The sequence below is a fragment of the Helianthus annuus genome, chromosome 14, assembly GCF_002127325.2.
Source record: "Helianthus annuus cultivar XRQ/B chromosome 14, HanXRQr2.0-SUNRISE, whole genome shotgun sequence".
Taxonomy (NCBI): Eukaryota; Viridiplantae; Streptophyta; class Magnoliopsida; order Asterales; family Asteraceae; genus Helianthus; species Helianthus annuus.
Genome location: NC_035446.2, coordinates 135,265,084 through 135,282,723, shown reverse-complemented (window position 1 = coordinate 135,282,723; position 17,640 = coordinate 135,265,084). Strand labels below are relative to the sequence as shown.

The window sequence follows — 17,640 nt, the reverse complement described above, 5'->3', positions numbered from 1 at the left end:
TTAGCCGTCCAATCGTCCAATTGCTCCCTTTTTAATACACCCCCTATGCCGGATATGGCTGGTTAAGCATCGTTTCTCTCGAATCGTTTGTATACTAATTTCCCTCACACCGACGATTCTATACCTAGCCCGATTCCACAAACGCCCAATCGCCCATCAATCTTTCACAAACGCCCCTCAACGTTTCCCAAACCGAAACCGTCCCCGAAACTCAACCCCCCATCGATGGTCCTTCCGTATCGAAACCCATCAAGAAGAGAAGTCACAAGAAAAAACTGAGGCCGAGAAAAAACTTGAAAGTGCCAAACGAAAACAACAAAATGTCACTTAGAAAAAAAAATACACAGGAAAAGAGTAAACTGCCATTTTGGTCCCTGTGGTTTGGGCAGTTTTGCCATTTTAGTCCAAATCTCAAACTTTTTACATCTGGGTCCCTGTGGTTTGCATTTTGTTGCCATTTTGGTCCAAAAGTGAAATTTGACCAGAATCCCCAAACTAAAACCCCCTGTTTTGTCCTTACCCTCAGGGGTATTTTGGTCATTTTAGAATTATTATAACTAAATATTAATTAAATATTTTTCTATTTATGATTAAACATAAATAATGTGATTTGTCTCTCTCCACTCTCTCTCTCTCTCTTTCATCCTCGACCCAGATGCAGCACAGATTCAAGTAACCTTGCATAAATCATAGCATCACCAGATTCAAATAACAAAAACCAATCCAAAACAGATTCAAGTAAACCTTGCATAAATCATAGCAGATGCAGATTCAAGTAACCTTGCAAAACATATTCAAGTAACCACCAGATTCAAGTAACAAAAACCAATCCAAAAACACAAGATAAATTACCTAATAATGTAACTTGAATCCGATTCGATTTCTGAACAAAATCAACAAACAACACGTCATCACCATCTCACCAAGCACCACCACCACCTGCCACCACCCTCTCGCACCCCCTGCAACCACCGCCCCTCTCTCTCTCTTACATCACAACACCATCCGGTGACCAACATTCCACTGTCGGAGATCTATGTCGCCGTAGTTCCTCCTTGGTGCTAGGTCTGATTTGGGTGTGGGTGTGTGGTTATCGGAGAACCACCACCTCCTTCACCTGCTCCGTCGGTTCTCTCTGTCTCTCTCCTCCCCTGATTTCGTTACCGCCCCCATCTACCACCACCGCCTCCAGAAACCATCATCATCAACCGTCAAACACCACCCCACTCCACTGACCACCATCCGGTAACCTGCAACATCTCTGGCGACCTGCAACATCTCCGGCGACCACCACCTCCATCTTCCTGTATCGGACCTCCATCTTCCTGATTGTCTATCGTCGTCTGATTGTTTTTCGGCTGAAGTTAATTTTAGGGTTTTGATGTAATTGGGATAGGGGGTATTTATATTATGTGGGTTTTGTAATAAATAAATTGCTTTAATAAAAATTAAATGACCAAATTACCCCTGCAGATAAAGACAAAAAAGGGGGCTTAAAACAGTAAAAAATGAGACATTTTGAGTTTTGAATTAAAATGACAACAAAATGCAAACCACGGGGACCTAAATTTAAAAAGTTTGAGATTTGAACTAAAATGACAAAACTGTCCAAACCACATGGACCAAAATAACAATTTACTCACAAGGAAAATAACATCTTTTAAAAATATTTCTTCTTATATTCGTACAAAAAGTCTTGCCCTAACTTTTATAAATGATTACATACATAAATATACTTTAACGTACAAACAAAAGCCCTAACAAAATGATTAAATTCATATATACTACTTTATTTAAAAACGATTTTTTCTTTCGCAAAATGATTTAATACATACATACTACTTTAACGTACAAAAGTCTTACCCCTAACTTCTATAAATAATTTAATATAGAGTAAATTACTTTTTGAGTCCTTATTTTTTAGTGATTTTAACTATTTGAATTTAAAATAAAAAAGTTTAACGTCTTAAGTCCCTAGCCATTTATTTTATAACGTTTTGAGTTCAATTTTGTTCATTTTATAACGATTTGAGTCCAAAAAATTGGACTCAAAAGGTTAAAATTTGGACTCAAAAGAACTCAAATAGTTAATGAAAATGCTTATAGGGACTTAGGCCGTTAAACTTTTTGTTTTTGGACTCAACTAGTTAAAACCACTAAAACATAAGGACTCAAAAAGTAATTTACCCTTTAACATATACATAATAATACTTTAAATTAAAAACGTTTTTTTTAGACTAAGAACTCTATACTAATTTGAATTCTTTTTATATATAATCAAATCCTTGTATCATTGCAAATAGAAAACATAAATATCTTTGTACCGTAACACCACCGTATTACCAATCTCAACTTTAAGTTACAAAACACGACAAAAACCGTGCAACACACGCACCGTGGCAGCGAGTAGCGAAAAAGAGAGGTGAAAGAAAAAAGATTACGAAGATGAGAGTAAGTATCATGATGTGACGCGTGTCCGTTAGCCAGCTGTATTCCAAATGCAACCGCTTGCTATTCTCACCGACGGTCACCCTATCACATCACCTACACCCTCTTTCCTCACCGCTCATATATACTCCAAAACCAAACCCACCATATATATTCACCACTTTCTCTTTCTAGAATTATCTTCTACTTCCAAAAACACATCCTATATTTCATTTCATGTTCATTCATATATATTAGCATTTCATATGTCTAGTAGTAATATTTCAAAGAAGGATATGGATCGGATCAAAGGTCCATGGAGCCCCGACGAAGATCAAATGCTTCAGCAACTCGTTGAACAACATGGGCCGAGAAACTGGTCGTTGATCAGCAAATCTATACCGGGTAGATCCGGTAAATCTTGCCGGTTACGGTGGTGCAACCAGTTGTCACCGCAAGTCGAGCACCGTGCGTTTACGCCGGAGGAAGATGAGACCATTCTCCGGGCACATGCCCGGTTTGGTAACAAATGGGCCACGATAGCCCGGCTTTTGTCGGGTCGGACCGATAACGCGATTAAAAACCACTGGAACTCCACGTTGAAACGGAAATGTTGTTCGATGACTAATGAAGAGTTTAATGAGTTTGCGGTTCAACAACCGTTGTTGAAACGGTCCGTTAGTGCCGGTTCAGCTGGACCGGGTTTTTTTATAAATCCTGGTAGCCCGACCGGATCCGACACTAGTGATTCAAGTGTACCGGCGTTATCCTCGTCGCATGTTTTCCGTCCGGTTGCTCGGCAGTTCGCCGTCGCTTCTCCGCCGGTTGACGTCGCACCGCCTCCGTCTGCTCCGGCGAACGATCCTCCGACGTCGTTGAGTCTCTCACTTCCGGGAGCCGATTCGATGGAATCTCCGGCGCCGATGCAGTTAACACCTCCGCCGTCTCCGGTAGCGATTCCGGCGATGCCACTGCAGCAGGTGGCGTCAAATGAAGAGGTGAAGTTAATGGGGGCGATGCCGGCAGCGGCGATATCGGCGGCGATGAAGCAGCTGCAGGTGTCGGAGCCGGCGGGGGTGGGGAAGGTGGTGGTGCCGATGAGTGCTGAGTTTTTGTCGGTGATGCAAGAGATGATAAGGAAGGAGGTGAGGAAGTATATGTCGGGGGTGGAGCAACGGAACGGTGGTGGTGGAATGTGTGGTGGTTTTAGGGCGGTGAACAGTAGAACCGGGATGAGTAAGATCGATTAGAGTAGAGTGTTAAGAAGATCAATGGCGGAACAACAATGAACAATCTTTGTTTGATGTCTAGTGCTGATTTTATGAATATTGATTTTCAAAACAAAAATAAAATTGTACAGATGATGATGATGATCAAGGTTTAATGAAACGGAGGAAAAGAAATCAGTTTTTTTTTTTTTAATTTTAATTGTGTTTGAATTTTGATGACTAAAACATTAGTAAATTTTAGTACATTAAATATAAAAATGAAAAAAATATATATAAAAATGAAAGTTGTGGTTGGTTGTTGATTTAGGTTTGGACCGGATTTTATGGTTGGTCGGTTTGTTGGTTGGTAATTTGGACCCATATGCAGAGCAAAGTTGATCGATATAACAAACTTTAGAATTCGACTATATGATTTAATATTTATGTTTGAAGAATTTCAATTAAGTTAGAAGATGTTAGATACATAGACCTCAACCGGAAGAAGTGTGATCGCACGAAACGGAAGAAGGATTAGAGGTCTAGGCCTAGGTGCATTGGATATCCGTTTAAATGATGTCCATTTAATATGATATAGGTATTGATTGAATGCCTGGTTGCTATCCTAGTTTCGGAATTGTAGGACTACTTGGCCCCTCTAGTCTTGGCTTCATATGTTGTTCGACAAACTGCGAAGTAAACCGAAGGAGAATGATCCAAATGTTTATGATGACAAGCTAGTGGCTTGGCTTTGTATAATACAACAAACATACAAACGATTTAATAATCAGATAACGCTTGGATTAATCAAATTCGATGTTTGTGATGTACCTGCGCCACACGCCACAACGCGCGTGAACTTTATAACCAAGGGCGGACCTAGTAACAGTCCAGGGTGGGCGGGCGCACCCCCTGAAAAAAAAATTTAGTGTATTTTATAAGGTAAAATTCTCCCCGCACCCCTTGAAAATTTGGTTAAACCCCTTATCCGCACCCCTTGAAAATTTTTTCTAGGTCCCCCACTGTTTATAACTAGTTTGTTACGAAGTGCCAAACAGTTGAGGTTAAATGTAGATAATTTAATAGTTAATGAGGAAATGAAAAATATATACGAATAAGCACAAGTATAGTTTAATAACAAAGAAAAACAAACACAATATTGGTTATACTTAGTTTGAAAAAACAAACATGATATAAATAATTATATTTAAATTATTAACTCCTAATATAAACCAACTTGTTCTTCAAGTTTATTCCCCCTATAAATAGTTCATCTTTCTATTGTAAATGACACACCATTAATAATAATCATCTCTTTCTCTCCCAATATCTCTTCTCGTCTTCTTGCTATTAGCCTTGTTCATAACAAAACACAATATTAGTTACATTTTAGAAAACACGACATTAGATAGTTTCTAATTATCAAAGGGTCTGTAGCCTAACAATATCAAGCTGTGTAGAAAAGAGGTCGTGAATGCTAATTCTAATGTCCCATTATTGAAAAATACGTAAATTTATAAGTATAATTAGTAGGTGATAAAAATGGTAGGCTTATAATCAACTAGTCTTTCATTTCTCACGCAACTTCATACCATCCATGGGCGAAGCTTTTAAGGGGTGGGAGGGGGCGTCTGACTTTCCGAACTTTTCGCTCAGTAATAGAGAGTATATAGTTTTCGTATATAATTTTTTTGGTATATACGTTTTCAAGCCCTCGGTTTTATAGAAATTATTAGGTCCGGTGACTTCCGCCACCCTGGTCGGAAATTTTAAGCTTCGCCACTGATACCATCTCTACTATTTTTAAGTCCAAGTACTTGAGTTATCCAAATATATTTCAAAATAAGTGTCTTACTCTTATAAAATATACGTAAAACTATTTAAACTAAATACCTTGATTAAATTAAATTTGTTATTATAAAACTTAGAGAAACATTTAATATTTTGGGCAAAATTTTGTAACACCCCAAAAGTGATAAATTATGCATAATTGTTAGAAATTTATTTTTAAATTTATTTAGTTAAAGAATGTGTTATGATATATGACTAAGAATGAAAAATGCCTAGAAATAAATAAACACCTAATCTAGAGGGACTAAACTTGACAAGATGGATGGAACTTGTGCTTAAAATAAACAAAACTCAAAACACACACACTGTGTGCGTGTTTGAGATCGACCAGGCCAAAGGAAAAAGGGGTAAACCCTAAATTTCAAGAAAATCTCCAAATCAAAAAGGGAATTGAAGGTTTTTAGGATGCATGTATCAAGATTATCGATTTCCTAAGTGTTCTTCACTATCAAGTAAGTTATATTTTATGATTTGGTGATGTTGGGTGAATTGGGTGTTGATGAACTCGTGAATCTAAGTGAAGTTAGGATGGATATGTGATAGAAACGCCTTATGAAACTTGAATTATGATTAGATTTCTTATTGTTAGATATATTTATGAAAAACCCATTTGTAATGGTTCTTATATAGGATGATGATGATGTATTTTATGTTAATTTGATGATGCTTGAGGTGTATGACAATGGATGTCATAGATTATTGATTTTGAATCTGAATTAAAATGAAAGTTATGTGAAGAATTAATAAGAATCATGCTTTAAAAGCTTGTACATAATATTTCATAAATGCAAAACCCGCCAAGTGTTCGATGAAATGCCTAAGAGAACCAATATGTGAAATTGTATGCAAGTTGCGGGTAATTATGTGTGAAAAGTGATATTGACATAGTTGTTAGCGAACTAAGATGAAAAGTGTGATTTAAGTAGAGATCATATGGGACTTTGATTTGTTAGTATGATGTGTTAGAGGCGTGCGTTAGTATCTTGTATTATATGCATAAGGTTATGGCACACCAAATACACTTAGTTGATTTTGTAGTTGGGTGATGTGGTTGTATGATATGTGGATTTTTCTAGCAAGCTAAAATTGGGTTCAAGGGTAGCGTTAAAATTGGTCAATCCTAAATGATGTCGATAGTTGTGGGATTATGAGATGAAAAATATGGAAGGATTTGATTATGTTGAATGTGCATATATGATCTTGTGGTGGTATGTGTTTTTCTAAGTAAGTTGGGAATGTATGTAATGCCCGTAACATAATCGACTATAATAATGTGGACGTGTGAAGTTAGATTGATAAATCACAAGGTGGACAGTTGACTTTCTGAAAGTCAATTGTGCATAATTAGTGTATTAAGCTTTTGTCACAAGATTTATACTAGAGAAATCATTAAATACATGCTATATCAATATGTGCTAAATGTAACAACATGAAGAATTATGCGGAATGAAAAGATGCGACTTCAAGCTTATATTTTGTGTTGATTGGAATTTGACAAATAAAGTATAATGTTGGATATGAATGTAAAATGAATGCAATATTAGAATGTGTGTTATACTAATGAAATGGTAACCATGATGACATGAAAGTATAGGATCATGTCAAGATGGGGGAGACATGGAAGGCTACATGAAGGATATGAGGAAGCATACACGAGACGGGCACTCGAGGTAAGTGAATCTCAATTCACTTTTTAGTAGGTTTAATAAATTTATAATACTTATGCTTATGAAACATCATGAAAGAACAGGTACTAATTAGAAGTAATAAACGAAGTAAGCCAAGGCTTATGCAGCCCGCGAGGGACTGTGCTGCAGGCAATTTGTTGGATTTTTGTTGTTTTATACATTGGACTTGTTTAAATGGTGTTCCAAGGTCTCATAACTTATGTTAAGGATTGGTTTTGAATATAAGAGATGTTAAGGGTCGTCGGTTAGTGAAAGAATGGATTTGTTTTCGTGTTAATGTAAGAAATTGTATAAGTAAATATGTTTAGGAATCTAGTAGGCACGTAGGTCGTTTTGTATATCGCCTATATTATGTTAAGTTGTGAATATGTCATTTCGGCATAAGCGTATGTGTATGAAGTGGTAAGCATGAGCTAGTGTATATAAATTCGTAAACGATTGTTTGTGTGTAGGTAGGGACGTAGACATGTATGAAGGTACGTTTGCATATAGGTGTACCGTGTATGTGATAATAGGCGCGTAAGTGTGAATGCATGTGTGTATGAATGTACGATGCTAAAGATATACGTATGAACATTATCAAGGCGTTGGAGTACTTACGATTACTAATGATGTGATTTGAGTTTGGAATGTAATGCAGGCATGAGATTGTCAGATTCATGAAGGAATGAAACCTGGTTTGGATAAAGAGTATTTAAGAAAGCGCTTGGACAATTCCACGTTTACTTCATAGAATGCTTTACGAATTTCTATTATATGGTTTAATGGTGTATGGTGTTTTAATGACTAATTGGTCATGAAGCCTTGATATAATGTAACATTGTGACTCCTCTCTAATGAACGTATTACATTTTGTAATTGAGTTTTCATGTAATTAATATGACTTTTTAAGAACGAAATTTTTGGGCTCATATTTTCCGTTGTGTCATATTTAAGTTCTTACAAGTTGGTCTTACAGGGATTTGTTCATAATACGAACGGGTCATGCCCGCATTTTGTTAAATAATAGTATGATACTATTACTTTTTCGGATTAGGAAATTTGGGCGTTACAAATTGTAATTGGGCTAATTAAATACCGTAATAACTGTGCTTTTTTTAACTTTTATATTTTTTATGATGAATAAAATATTATGAAAAGAATGAGAACGTATAACTTTTATATTTTTTAGTACTTACTATGAGTACCTTGCTAATTTGAAATACCATTCAAGATTTTTATCTAATTTCCATGTATCAAAGCGTTTATGACGTAATGCTACTAAGGTGTCGGATAAAATTATGTTTTCTCAAGTGGTGAGAATTCAATACATGTGGTGGACAAATAATGCAGTTTAGTAGTAAAATTTAGAGAGCATGAGCTTGTGTTCTAATAAGAATCTAGAGTAAACTGCAATTTTATCCTCTGGGGTTATATGTGATTGGCACTCTGACCTCCACTCAGGGAAATTTTGCTGTCTGACCCCACAACTAATGAGAAACTTGTAACACCCCGTGTTTTCGAATGTCAAAGTCAAAGTCAAAGTCCAAGTCAACTTTGACTTTCTTTGATTGTAGATAGTCGATTTTTTGTTTTAGTTGTATTATGTGGAGTAAGTGTTGTAATCAGCAAGAATCGAAGTAATCGAATGTGTTAACGCGAACCGATCTACGACTGTGAATAGTAGGAAGTAACAATGCGATAAAGTTAACTAATCAGCAATCAAACCGATCTAACAATCATCGAACTCGAGACTCGAATTATGCGAATTTTGGTATAGATATACGTGTGTGTGTGCCTTATGTGTTACCTGTGCGTGTTTACTTTATGTTTGGTGTGGTATTCAAGCGAATCAATCGAAAATCAAATCGAAACTCGAAAAGCAATCGAACTCAATCGAAACCGACATCGAAACGGGACTTATAGAAGATTGTATGTTAGATATAGTGATTGGGACTGAAAGTAATTTGACTAGGAACCCTATCGTATTCGTATCAGCGTTCATCGAAATCGAAACGTCAAAAATCGTCGCAAAATACTCAAAGTGTGTCGCGGATCGAACAGGAAGCATCCTGATCGAACAGGCCAGCCGATCGGCTAGCATCTTGCCAGCCGATCGAGCAGCCCACTCGATCGGAGCTCCTGGCCGATCGGCTGCCACTTTCCTCTTTTGGAAGCCTATAAATAGGGCTGTCCTTGTCTTCATTTCCACTTTTGGAAAGTTCTGACCGGCCAGCTCCTATTCTTCACCTTTTCTCAGATTTCTCTCAATCCCGGTAAGTTTTCACTCTAATTCTTGTAAGTTTTTGATCATTACTTGATTCTACACCTTTCTATCTTTCAAAACTTGGATTCTAACCGTGAAATCACCAAGATCTAAGTGTTCTTGGGTGATGTCATCATGGTGTTCTTGAAGAACATCATGTTTTGGCCTCATTCAACTATGATTAGCTTAGATCTAACCGATTTCCACATAAACAAGTTAAGATCTATCAAAGATCTAAACATCCACAAGTTGTGAAGGATTGAAAGAAGGAATCCCAACTTCTTTCAATTCTTTTACACTCAATGCCTTCAAACCGCTAGAAACGGAGCTTGAACCGGCTAACTAATCATTCTAACAAGTTAAAAGGTTCAAGATTCGGATTCTATATACAAGGTTCACCGATTTTGGGTTAGACTCTAAACCAACATTCCGAACCGTTCACCGGCCGGACTTGGGTGATTCCTATCCGAGCCGGAGAGACGGGTAAGAACGAAGGTATCATAGTTCAACTCGTTATCAAACTACCTTGATATAATAACAAGTAACCAGACGACCAAGTGTTAGACGAAAGGCCGACCAGGTCAGACTTGCTGGCCGAACGGCTAGGCTGATCGAACTACCCAGCCGATCGGACACACCAGCCGATCGACCGGGCCAGCCGATCGGCTAGCACATGGCGTCTCACTTTTCCAAACTTTTGCGGTATAGTATTGACGAAGTAGTGTTCGATCGAATATGTCACTCGATTGGTGAACATTACTGTTTGGATCATGAGATACTATGCTTCAACACTTAATCGTTTTCACAACTCGTTCGTAGTAGGGAATGCCAGCCGATCGAACAGACTGTTCGATCGAGTGACATTCAGTTGAGGACTAATTCTGAAATTCCTAGCCTATCGTGTGAGCTAGCCGATCGAACAAACCGTTCGATCGATCGACTTGAAAGGTAGGAACACTTCAGTGTTCTCAAATGCTGCAACAAAAACTTCAAAAGTTCAAATCCTCAAACACAAACACACCAGAGGAAGAAACAAACCACTCGAATGGCCCAGCCGATCGAGCCTACCGGCCGATCGAATAGGACTGTCCAACCGGACAAACCAGCCGACCGAACAGCCCGTTCGATCGAACCTGCCGTTCGATCGACCAGCCCATTCGATCCATACGCACTTGTTTACTTTTCCGCATTACTTATCGTTATGCTATCGAACCATTCAGGCTAATCCTACTCTCAGCGCTCCCTTCAATCCACAATCAATCACTGTGAGTATACTCGATCCCTTTTTGCTTTTAGCACTTTTGGGTGTTACATACGTTGCCTATCAAATCACAAACAAACACAAACTATTTGAACGCTAACCAAATTGCATGTGCTACTTGACTAAATGAATGTTGTTTATTATGTTTACACGTGGAGTGCTATCTACCTGCCTTAGCAACATAGTACTATAGTTTGGACTCAGCACCCGTTCACAGGGGGGTTGTTAAGGACAATTACTTGCATGGATTACGGTGGTAATCATGTATTGCGAACCGTCTCGGACGGTCAACCCGCAGTCGTTGGTATCGATGGTCCCATGTCGATAATTAACATGCATCATTTTCCTCTGTGTACGTGCCTGGTTATGCGTAAACTATTCGAACTCTATATGCTATTATCAAACTTGTGTGCTCACCTTTACATTTTATGTATTGACTTTATTTTAACGTATGTGACAGGTGCTTAAGTTGCTAGGATGCTTAGGCGCGTGGTGATGAAATCGAGGCTAGGGAGTCTAGAAATAATAAACAATTGTCTGTAATAATAATTGAATCTGAGTTGTCGGAACGGAATTATTTGCCTAGTTGCTTTCTATGATAACTTGTTTATATATTTGGGATACGGTATGGGACGTATCATTTAACTGAATTCGTAATAATAGTTGTTGTGGAAACTTCTGGACAATCTGTTTCGCTCAGTGCCGCGCCCCGATGATTCCGCCATCGGTTGGGGTGTGACAAAACTATTCAATATTACCCCCTGCTTCTGTTAAATGATATGTTAAATGACTATATTACCAGTTCTTATTACCCCCTATGCTTTGTTGTACTCTCCAATATTACCCCCGGTATTAAATGACTATATTACCCCTTCTTATTACCCCTATACTTTGTTGTACTCTGCAATATTACCCCCCGGTATTAAATATTTCTTGGCAACCTTACCCCCTGCAGAAAAAAACCTTTCCCGCCTAAAAATGTTTAACCAGACAGTTATAATACACATAAATCAAAACACAAGGAACAACTGTAATCATCTAAAAACACTTTACAGTTACAATACACAAGGAACAAGTGTGATCATTTAAAAACAACCTATAAATTTGTCAAACCTGCTGCAAAATGACCAAAATGGTCATTTTGACCTTATAGATAAGCAAAATGGTACATGCTGCCAATGAAACCTGTTGCCAATGATACCTGTTGCAAATGATACATGCTGCCAATGATACCTGTTGCAAAATGGTCATTTTGACCTTATAAATAAGTCAAACCTGCTGCAAATGACCAAAATGGTCATTTTAACCAAAATGGTACATGCTGCAAAATGGTACATGCTGCAAATGATATAGGCTGCAAATTGATATAAACAAACCTGTTGCAAATGATCCAATTATCCAAACAGGCTGCAATTGATACACATAATAATTTTGACCTTAACTTGTTGCAAATTGATATAAACTAACCTGCTGCAATTGATACACATAATAATTTTGACCTTATAAACATGTCAACATGCTGCAATTGATATAAATGGTCATTTTGACCTTATAAACAACTTAAACATGCTGCCTGTGATCAACATGCTGCCTGTGATCATCTAAACACAATCAAACATGCATGCCAGTTATAATGCACATCAAAACATCATACACATGATATCAAAACAACATGCTTAGCAACCATTTCCTGTTATCAAAACATCATACACATGATACTAAACATCCTACAGCAACCATATATACAGTTATTATACACATGATACCAAAAAATCCTACAGTCAGCCTACATAAATACGTTATATATTAGAGTCCATACAGTTATCATAACTAGGCAACCATTTCCTGCTGAGGGGGAAACTGGAAGTACAGGAAAGGGCGGCCTTGCATTTTGACCACCATCGAGAACACTATTGTTCTTAGTGTTACATGCATCCTCATGTCCACTGCAAACACAGATTACAAAAATCAACTGTAATAAAACCCTCTGATCCAATAAACCCTTACCCCTGTTTCAATAACCCTCGTTCAATTGTTCGATTAAACCCTTGTGTTACATACACAATGATTCCCCTATTTCAATAACCCTTGTTCAGTTGTTCGATTATACCTGACATGTCACACCCCCAAAATCCACCCGCGGAGTACCACCGCTTGGAGGCGTGACATGACCAAGATCAAGCCACCAATCATATTGAACATAACATATAATAATTAAAGTAGTTCATAAAAATCCAACTCAATACAATTGATGTTCAAACCAAACGTAGTTTAAGTAGCGGAAGCATAGTATGAAAACCCAATGTAAGTAAAGTATGAAATGTCATAAAGTGTTTATCAAACGTTCACAATCCATGCCCACAACGACCGCGCCTCCCGTGCAAGCTCCATAGTACCTAAGGTCCTGCAAGGCATGTAACAGAGAGTCAACAACCAGTTGAGCGAGTTCACAGTTGATAGTTCAGTAATCATCATAGTATAGTATGCCTTATGTTCGTTCATTAACCCATGTATCGTATTAGTTCGTATCGCGGCCCTCTAGACATGTATGCGAAGATTAGGGGAAAGTTCCCAAGTATTCTAGACTAGGTATATTTGTATCGCAGCCCACCTGGCATGTGTGCGAAGTTTAGTGTATAGTTCGCAGCCATCCCAGGCATGTATGCGAAGATTAGTCATATTATCGCAGCCAACCCTGGCGTGTGTGCGAAGATCAGTTCTATTAGTATCACTAGTCTAGTAGTATCTTATCAATAACCTTCCTCACCCGAGGACCATATCATTAAGTTCTATTAGCTAGGTAAGTACAAGTAAATCATCCAAACCCATTCCCACCCTGGGAACCCCATGCCTTGGCTGTGTGAACTCACCTTGGTTTGCTCGGTATGCTAAGTATGTGCTCACAGTTAATCAGTCACGTCCTAAAGTACGCACGTATACATAATCAGTTTGTATTCATGAAGTTGGCACGTAGGTATAATCATAGTAGACAACTCATCATGAATCATCGAGTAGCACATTGCACGTATTCATGATCATACAAGTCATGCATAACATCTAACAGCAGTTAGCTAACTCAGTTAGTTTTAACAGAATATTCTAAGTTACTGTGCAAATTATCCAAATCGGCGAAACACCCTTTGTTTCGCCGTGAACCCCTTTGACGAAACACTTCCCTTTCGTCGATCATATCCTTGGTGGAACACATTCTGTTTCGTCATGATCCCCTTTTGGCGAAACACATTCTGTTTCGCCGAGAGTTCTATTACGTCGAATCTTGTTTCGTGGAGGTGTCAGTTACGTCCACAACATGTCAGTTACAAACATCAACACAGAACCCTAATCGCCGTCAACATCATACACAGAATCATACGGTCATCATCATACACAAATCATATCACCTTTAATCAGAAAACATCAACACCATTGATTACCAATCGTAACGTGATCATGTGTTAATCCTTAGGAAATCTAGCATGTGTGTTAGTCATTACATGAATGTGTATTACGGATTCTACCTTATTAACATCCTAATCCGGTCATCAAGAACAAGTAATTCCAGTCTCGACACATGTAATTGTAACCGATAGTATAGATCATAACATAGCCAATTTCATCTATCAGACATGAACACAATCATAATCTAGCATGATTCCTAGAGATTTCAAACAAACAGTTAATTATGATACACAACAAACAATCATGTAAGGGTTAATCACTAACCACGATGAACGGAATAGAAAGAATGATTTTATCGGTTAAAGATGGCTCTGAAGCTCACAGTTGCCGTCAATAGGGAGAGAGAGTTCTAGGGTTTCTGTTTTTGCTAAAGTGTGGCGACTATGGTTGTATTTCCAATTAAATATCCGCATAATGTATTTGGGCCCTTACTGGGCTTGGCGAAACTGACGGGCCGGCAAAACAGCCTGTTTCGTCGAGAGACAGGTGACGAAACGAATCCTGTTTCGTCGTGATTGGTTATTGGCGAAACACACTTGTGTTTCGTCGAGATATTCAAGTCTTTAACAGTCTAAGTTTTTCAAAGTTCTCATGTTATACTTATACAACCAAACACCTAATCATGCAAACACAATACGTTTCATTATATCACAGCGTGTATAGTTACAAGTCAAACAACTAAACAATCAAAGTCAACGTGCAATAAATGCGAAAGTGAAATGTCGGAAACTCGAGTTGTCACATTATTCCCAACTTGAAAGAAATTTCATCCCGAAATTTAGCATGCGGTTACTGAGGAAGCTAGGTAAGTTGTATCGTTCACGGGTTTTCCTGGGGTGTCACATCATCCCCCCGTTGATTTGGAATTTCGTCCCGAAATTCTGCAGTGGTAGCTTCAGCCTCAGTAGTGGTTGCAACGTTTCCGAATAACTGGGGATACTTGAGTTTCATTTGATCTTCGCGCTCCCAGGTGAACTCTGGGCCGCGACGGGAGTTCCAACGAACTCGAACAAGAGGGATTCTCGTGTTCTTGGGGACCTTAACATCCTGGTCCGTGATTTCAACAGGTTCCTCGACGAACTGCAACCGCTCGTCGATAGTGAGCTCCTTCAAGGGAACTATGAGGGTCTCATCTGACAGGCACTTCTTCAGATTCGACACGTGAAAAACATTGTGAACTGCACCGAGTTCAGCTGGTAAGTTTAGTCTGTAGGCCACTGTGCCTATTCTTTCTGCGATTTCGAACGGTCCGACATACCGCGGATTGAGTTTGCCCCATTTGCCAAAACGAACCACACCCTTCCAGGGTGAGACTTTGAGTAAAACCCGGTCCCTGACCTGAACTTCCAATGGTTTCCTACGCTTATCCGCGTAGCTTTTCTGACGGTCGCGAGCTGCCGCCACACGTTGTCGTATTTGTGCAATCTTTTCCGTGGTGTCTGTCACGGCCCCCGACCCGGTTTGACCCGTTTCAGGAGCCGCGGAACAGAAATCCCGTGATATATATTTAATTGATTTTAGCAGCGACATCAGGATCTTTTTAAAGCTAAAAAAAAACTTTTCCCGATTATTTTATTTCACAACTCGGGATAAAATCCCGGTAATTTACAATAACATGATTTTACTGAGAAATCTTTATTTTTAGAAAACATATTTCTCTATTTTATAATGAGCCACTTTCTTAAGCTTGAAATGCTCCCCAGCACTTTTCCTGAATTACAATAGATCACATGAAACATGTTTGAAAAAGGTTTTGTCAGCGGGAAATACTGAGTGAATCATTCTATTTATTTATGACTGGTTTATTATAATTTACAGTATTAAGAGTTTTTACATATGTTTCTGATATCTACCAACTACCCACAGTATTTGTCACTCGACCGGATCTGTGACTGTGGTCATATCACCATTGGCTGCCCCAATGAATGACGTATATCACTTAATTTTAGGTTCGCCCACCTAAAGTGATAAAAACAGTAGTAATGTGCACAATACCCCACATACTGGCTGTAATTTGGTGATTACATAAACTTAATCACTGTAATTATAATTCTGAAAATAATTTGGAGTATTGTAAAACAGTTGATAAAAAGAGAATGACTCACATTGCAGATTTAACATGGATAGAATATGATTTAGCCTTGTTAACCTAATTTAAATAATAATGCACACAAAACCGGGTTAGTGATCAATACAGCATTTACGATAACTCACAAGAGCAAATTCTCACAACGAACGACAAAGTGCAATACTTAAACATCCATCGATTTAACGACGAACGACAAAGTATAACCCTATGTGGGTGGCACTTAAACATCCATTGGATATATTGATCAGTCGGAAAATGAATCGTAATAGCGATCGAGTTATTACCCTGTTTTGCGGCAGCACTTCGTGATCAGTGTGTGTTTAATTGTACTGTAATAGCCTTAATTTGACGTACACAGAGTATTTTCACGTTGTTTTCACTTCAGAAAGCAAGTGCCAATGTCTACTATTTATACTGATTTTTGGACACGCTTACGGACCGTATGCCATTTCCCCTTACGGTCCGTAAGGGATGCAGTCTAATTATATAGGCTAGCTGGGTTCGGGACTAGCCTTGCTGACTCATTTTTAAAACGAATTATAATTTGTACAACGAAAATTTGGTGATAATCATCACTAGGGTTTACCCCCCTTGTGTTTTAAGGGCCCTGATCCTAATTCCGATTGTTCTGAAAATTTTAGGGTTAGTGCAGAATTACTTGGGTGTCTCAATTAGGGTTTCCTTTTTGATTAATTATCATTCTGATTATGGATTTTAATGAGAGTTGTTACATCCTCTCCACCTTAAGAAAAAATCTCGTCCTCGAGATTTATTGAAATAGATGAGGGTATTTCCGCTTCATTTCTGACTCCAGTTCCCAAGTATATTCTGGTCCCCTCTTTGAATCCCATTTGACTTTGACTAGCACTAGTCGCTTGTGTTTGAGAAACTTGACCTTCCGGTCTTCTATTTGTAAAGGTTTTTCTATGAATTTCAGCTTTTCATTTACCTCCACATCTTGAAGAGGTACTACCAGGGATTCGTCTGATAGACATTTCTTGAGATTGGATACATGAAATACATCATGTACTCCAGCTAGTTCTTCTGGTAGTTGTAAGCGATAAGCAACTGGTCCTATTCGTTGGATCACTGGGAATGGTCCAACATATCTTGGACTCAGTTTTCCTTTTTTACCGAATCGTACTACTCCTTTCCAAGGAGATACTTTCAAAAGTACTTTGTCTCCTATCTGGAATTCTAGTGGCTTGCGGCGATTGTCTGCATAGCTTTTCTGACGATCTCTGGCGGTTTTCAATCTTTCCTTGATTTGAGTTATCTTGTCTGTGGTTTCTTGTACGATTTCTGGACCTGATAATTGACTTTCTCCTATTTCTGCCCAACATACGGGAGTTCTGCACTTGCGTCCATACAGTGCTTCGAATGGAGCGGCTTCGATGCTTGAGTGATAACTATTA

General features: G+C 38.4%; 1 protein-coding gene and 1 long non-coding RNA gene across 2 annotated transcripts; both read left to right on the top strand.

The window, feature by feature from the left end:
• The first annotated feature begins 2,597 nt into the window (after nt 1-2,597).
• LOC110904010 (transcription factor MYB44) lies at nt 2,598-3,847 on the top strand. The gene has a single exon (XM_022149816.2). The coding sequence runs from the start codon at nt 2,694-2,696 to the stop codon at nt 3,675-3,677; it is 984 nt and encodes a 327-aa protein (XP_022005508.1). The 5' UTR covers nt 2,598-2,693; the 3' UTR covers nt 3,678-3,847.
• Nucleotides 3,848-5,775: 1,928 nt separating this feature from the next.
• On the top strand, nt 5,776-8,070 carry LOC110905979. Its single transcript, XR_002573562.2, has 3 exons — nt 5,776-5,935; nt 7,078-7,153; nt 7,812-8,070. It is a non-coding gene; the product is annotated as an uncharacterized LOC110905979 (long non-coding RNA).
• Nucleotides 8,071-17,640: the final 9,570 nt, after the last annotated feature.